The sequence below is a fragment of the Pediculus humanus genome, genomic scaffold, assembly GCF_000006295.1.
Source record: "Pediculus humanus corporis 1103172107520 genomic scaffold, whole genome shotgun sequence".
NCBI classification, from domain to species: domain Eukaryota; kingdom Metazoa; phylum Arthropoda; class Insecta; order Psocodea; family Pediculidae; genus Pediculus; species Pediculus humanus.
Genome location: NW_002987136.1, coordinates 80,557 through 86,359, shown reverse-complemented (window position 1 = coordinate 86,359; position 5,803 = coordinate 80,557). Strand labels below are relative to the sequence as shown.

The following is a 5,803-nucleotide window of genomic DNA, read 5'->3' as shown; positions in this document are numbered from 1 at the left end:
ATAAGAAATAATGAATATTAACGTATTAATTAAATATATATATATATATATATATATATATATATATATATATATATATATATATATATATATATATATATATATTAAAAACGAAAACGTAAAAGATATACGGGATTTTTTTTTATCAAACAAAACATACGTTAAGTTTTGTTTCATACGTTAAAAACAAATAATATACGAAGAAATAATACATAAGCCATAATGGCAACCTGTTTTTGTAAAGTGGCACTAGAAAAATTCACATTTGTAGAGAAGGCGGTGGAAACGTTTTTATATGTATACATTCAACTTTTATTTTTTTCTTCTTCTCCTATACGAAGACTTTAACCCACGTCATTTGAAAACATCTATGTTTACAATCGGGAAAAATATAAAAAAAATGGTTTTGAACGTATAATTAAAATAGTAAATGTTGTCTTTTAAAAATAATTTTTAAGGAAAGAGGATGCAGCTGCATGCGGATTTTAATTTTGTCCCCTTATTTGACAGAACTGCATCTGCTAGGTTTTTTTTTTTTTTTTAATTTTTGGTTGGTAGTATGTAGTTTGCGAATTAAAATTTATTATTTATTATTATTATTATTATTATTATTATTATTAATAATGAAATTTATAAAGGCGCCAACATGAATTTAAAAAAAAAACAACAAGAAAACCGCTTTTTCTTCTCACAAAAAAATCGTGGAAGAAGAAAAAATAATTTTTTTAATTTTTATTTAACGATATTCTTATTCTTATTTATTTTAAGTAAATTATTTTTAATTTCTTGGCGATTTTTAAATAATTTTTTTTTTTTAAATTATTTTTTTAAATAATTTTAAAGTTAGGAGCAGAAAGTAGAGCGTTGATTGGCTAAAACAAATCCTTGGTGCCGTTTTTAAAAAAAAAAAAAAAGAATTTTTTAGTTAGTTGTTGTTGCCTAACTCTAAACGTTGGGTTTCATGGCTGGATTTTTTTAAGGTCACGGAGAACCACTCGTTTTGCTTTTATGCGTCTCTCTTTTAAAACGTACAACTTTAAATTTAGGCTCCATTTTGTATTTTTCTTTTTTTCTTTTTTCAAACTTGTATTACTCTATGATATTTTTTGTTAATTTATAAAAGAAAATAATAATAATAATTGATTCAACTCATCATCCGCAAAAGTAAATTTCGCGCCAACGTATATTTCAATATAAGGGGGAGAATGAGTGTCGTCGTGCATTTGGGAAGCTCCCCTATTTGTTCCTCTTTCTCTCTCTCTCTTTTCTGACAGCCGTACGTACGTCTATTCATTCCCCTTGTACTAGGAGAGTGACTCATAATATTTTTAACTTTTTTTCCGGGTTTGGGGTTGTTTGAAAAAAAAAAAAAAAAAAAAGAAGGGCAAATCCCTCTCTTTCCAACTCTTTTCACTATTTTACTACTATTATAAGCTTGGCACTGAAAACTTTTTTTTTTTTTTTTTTTTTTTATTTCCCATGCCTCCTCAAAATGTATTAGGGAAAATAAAAAAAAAAAAAATGGTACCCTATCTTTTTCTTTTGCCGTTTAAATTATTATTTAAAAAAAAAAAAAAAAGGAAAAAGGAAAAAAAAAAAAAGAAAACATTTTTAACTGTCAAACCTATTCGAAATTAAAAGAAGAAAAAAAAATTTCCATGTTTTTCTTTTTCTTTTCGATGTGCGTGTGCGCATGCGCGGGTGAAAACAATATTTCGGGATAATTATTAAAATTCTAATAAAAATTCAATTTTATTTTTTTTTTATATCAAATTTAATCGATTGAATATTGAAAAAAAATTTAAGGGAAAATAATTTAAATAAATTACACTAAAATCGGCATTCGGGTATTTTTTTAACAAAAAATAAAAACTTAGCAAACTATAATTCGTAAAAATAAAAGAAATATTTTCAGAGAGAAAATAATTAACAATTTTTTTTCCTTTTTAAATATAATAATAATAATAATAATAATAATTTAACGCGAATAATAAAGTCTACTTATTACCTAAAAAAAATAATTAGGGATTTTAATCGAATTTTTTTTTCCCGCCGCGATAACAATATTTATCGATCGCAACTGAAAAAAAAAAAAAAATGATAAAATAATTAATGGGATATAAATTAAGCAGGTACGCCGTGCAGGTTCATTTTATGCTTTCTCATGTCCGTCCTCTGACGAAAACCTTTTCCGCACACGTCGCAAATATTTGGCTTTTCTCCCGTGTGTATTCTCCTGTGACAAACGAGCGTGTGAGATCTTTTGAAGGCTCTCCCGCAAATGTCGCAGGGAAATCTTCGCTCTCCCGTGTGTATCATCCTGTGCTGATAATAAACCTGACCCGTTCTGAAACTTTTATCGCAATACGGGCACTTGTAGGGTTTTTCTCCCGTGTGAGTCCTTCGGTGATTGTCCCTGTCCGATTTGATTCGGAATCTCCTTCCGCACAAATCGCAGGAATGTGGTGTCTCTCCCGTGTGCAAAAGCGCGTGAGTGTACATGGCCGACGTTTGAGCAAATTTTTTACCGCAAACTCCGCAGGAAAATGGTTTTTCACCCGTGTGCTGACGTCTGTGCACTACCAAACGATGCCTTTCCGGGAAAACCTTTTGACAGAATTCGCATTGGAAACCTTTGGTGACTCTGTGTGATTTCTTATGTGAGAGAAATGAAGCTTTGTCGGAAAACAAACTCGGACAATTGTCGCAAATGTAAATTTTCGACGGTGGTTTTTGTGGCGTGTTCACGTAACCCGTGTGAGTTTTCCTATGAACCCGAGCTTCGTACAAGGTTCTCGTCTTTTCTTCGCATATCGTACACACGTAAGGTTGTTCGTCCGGATGTAATATTCTTCTGTGTCTTGCCAATGCATTGGGACTAGGATGTGCTTCTCCGCAATATTCGCAAACGTGCGGAAGACACGAATCGTAACTTTTCCAATGAACCGTACGATGAATTATGACATCTTGGGACAGAGTAAATCTTTCTGAACAAATTTTACATTGATACTGTATGAGAGAAGGCATTCTCTTCAAATTGTTCATTTCTCCATCGTGAAAATTTTCTAAATGATACAGGTAGTGAGCTTTTTTTGTAAATTGAAGTTCGCATTTGGGACATTTCAAATTCAAATTCGACACGTTTTCCGAATTGTTCACGGTGTGACTCTCTATATGACTAGTTATTTTTTCCAAATCTTTAAATGTTTTATTGCATAACGAGCACTGGTACGTCGTCAACTCGTGAACTTTTTTATGCTTGTCAAAATGCTCTTTGCTAAAAAATCTAAATTCGCAATGTTGACAAACGAAGGGCTCTTGATTTTCATGTTGAAATTTAATATGATAGTCTAGAGATTTTTGAGTTTCGAAATTTTCCTCGCAGTGTTTGCACGCCAACTTTTCGATACCTTCGTGGTAAGCTCTGTGAAGCTCTGCTCTTTCTAACGTTTTAAAATGTTGATCGCAAGAATGACAGTACAAGTTGACAGAATTATTTTGAAGAATTCTAAGAATGGGTTTGCTGCATTTATGTAGTATAAAATCTTTTCTAGTCGTGAATTGAAATTTACACGCTCCGCATTCCAACATGGGTTTGTATGGCGTTTTACGCGTGCTGCTCACTTTATTTTTATGCCCGCCAAAATGTTCTTTCAATTTTTCCTCCGTCACAAAACTTAATCCGCAAACTAAACACGGATAATTATTCGGTGACACGTGGTATTTAGAATGTTCGTAACATTCAAACGGACTCGCAAAATTTTCTTCGCAAAGAGGACATTCGTAAAGCATTTCCACTCTGTCCTCTTGCAAGTAAAGGGAAACGGAAACGTCACTTTTTTCCGTTGAGGAATACGTTTTTTCTTTTTCTTCCGTGCCGTTGTTGTCCAAATCGCAAGAACCTTCATCGTCATCACTGTAAAGATCGTTAATGAAGTCGTGACTAGAATCTTCTGGTTCGAATTTGGTAACGGGTAAAAAACCCGTTGGAATATCCATGGAATTTTCTTCGGGTTGTTTTTGTAGACAAATAAAATTTTGAGATTTTAATTCTTTATGATTTCCGTGATATTTCATTGCTCCATCTCGACAAAGGGGACAGCAGAATGATTTTTCTGACTTTATTTCATTTGAATTTTTCTTTAACTGATGAACCCTGAAAAAAAAGGTACCGTTATTGACGAATTTCGTTTTAGATTTAAAAAAAAAAAAAGAAATTTATTAACACTTACAAAAATCTTTTGGTCAATGCTTTCAATTTGATTTCTGCTTTTATGCAAGTCTCAGCAAATAAATGAACAGCTTCTAAGTTTTTTAAACAATAAATACAAATTTGTTTGGGTAGGGGGTCAGTTTTACGTACCTAAAATCAAAATTGTTTTACTTTCAAAATATAATAAAAAAAAAAAAAAAAAAGGAAAAAATGAAATGAATAACATACAGATACTGGAAGACAGGAATTGATTTTTTCTGCTAAACTATTCTTTTCCCCATCTTCACTAAATATAAAAGTTGAATCAGTTCCTTCGAATAAATTACCACACAATCTGCAAAATGCACCCGGATGTAAAGGTTCTAATTCTTCTTCTATTTTTTCATCTTCGTTCTAAAAAAAAATTAATGTAAAAATATTTGGTAAAATTTATCTATCATAAATAAAAATGAATAATTTATTAAAGGCTTACAACTTCATTTTCATCAACTTCTTGATTTTCTTGATTGGTTTCTGTACCTTGAAAACAAAAAAAAAGTAAATCAATGTGTTATGTATACAACATTGTTTTGACATAATCAAAGTAATTTAGTCGCAAATAATTAATTAACATTTTTAATTTATTATAAGGTAAATAACAATGTAAAACCTTCATTTTCTTTAGATGTATCAAAAATTGTTGGAATAGCATTTTGTTTTAAGATCCTTCTATCTTTTGTCAGAAACTGATCTTTAGTAAAATGATTTCCGCATAATGCCCAATTGTGACTTAAATAACCGAGTGATTGATGGATTAAATCAAATCGTTGAGCACCCAAAAGCCATTGTTGACACCTTAAAATAAAAAAAAAAAAAAAAACATTAAATTGAAATGAATTTAAATAATTTTTAAAAACGATTTTATAAATAGATTTTTGATTGTAATTTATATAAAAAAAAATTTTAATGCATACCTTTTTTTTTGGGCTGGAAATTGGAATAATTGTACATTTGGGTCTTCAAGCTTATTAGATTTACATCCTATGGCAGCACAAAATAAACTTTTTTTGTTTTCGCAAAAACTTGTCGAAGCTTTTAAAATTGTATCATCTTCTGTATAAGATGGAATATTTATTTCTTCCAAAGCGATTAAATTTTCTTTTACATCTTTATCATTACCTTGATTTTCTTCATATTCATCACCTTCTAAAATTTCATCTAAATTTGTTAATTTTTATTCGCAGCATGACAAAAAAAATATCTCGGTTTTTTTTTTTTTTTAAATGAAAAATTTTGAAGAATTTTACATGTATTGTAATTTACCTGAAGAGAAATATTCAATAATGTTTGTGTCATCATTAAATGTTTTCCCATCAATTTTAATTTGATCAAAATCTAAAGGGATTCCAGTTTGAGTTTCTATTCTTTCTTTAAGATCTTTAACAGTATCTTGGGGTAAAACTTCTACAGTGATTGATTCACCATTTCCACTTTTTAATACTATAACAAAATTTTTACTATTCTCTTCCATAATAATTTGTCTGTAACTTTAATAAATATTTATCGCTAAAATAATATGTTTTCAACATTTTAATATTACAGAAATTTTTT

At 29.8% G+C, this 5,803-nt stretch overlaps 1 protein-coding gene across 1 annotated transcript; it reads right to left on the bottom strand.

Moving 5' to 3' along the window:
- Window positions 1-2,124: 2,124 nt before the first annotated feature.
- Phum_PHUM171940 (zinc finger protein, putative) lies at window positions 2,125-5,723 on the bottom strand (the record flags this gene model as incomplete). Its single annotated transcript, XM_002425030.1, has 6 exons — window positions 2,125-4,156; window positions 4,233-4,363; window positions 4,442-4,599; window positions 4,863-4,981; window positions 5,167-5,398; window positions 5,516-5,723. The coding sequence occupies 6 exons, from the start codon at window positions 5,721-5,723 to the stop codon at window positions 2,125-2,127; spliced, it is 2,880 nt and encodes a 959-aa protein (XP_002425075.1).
- Between the last annotated feature and the right edge of the window lie 80 nt (window positions 5,724-5,803).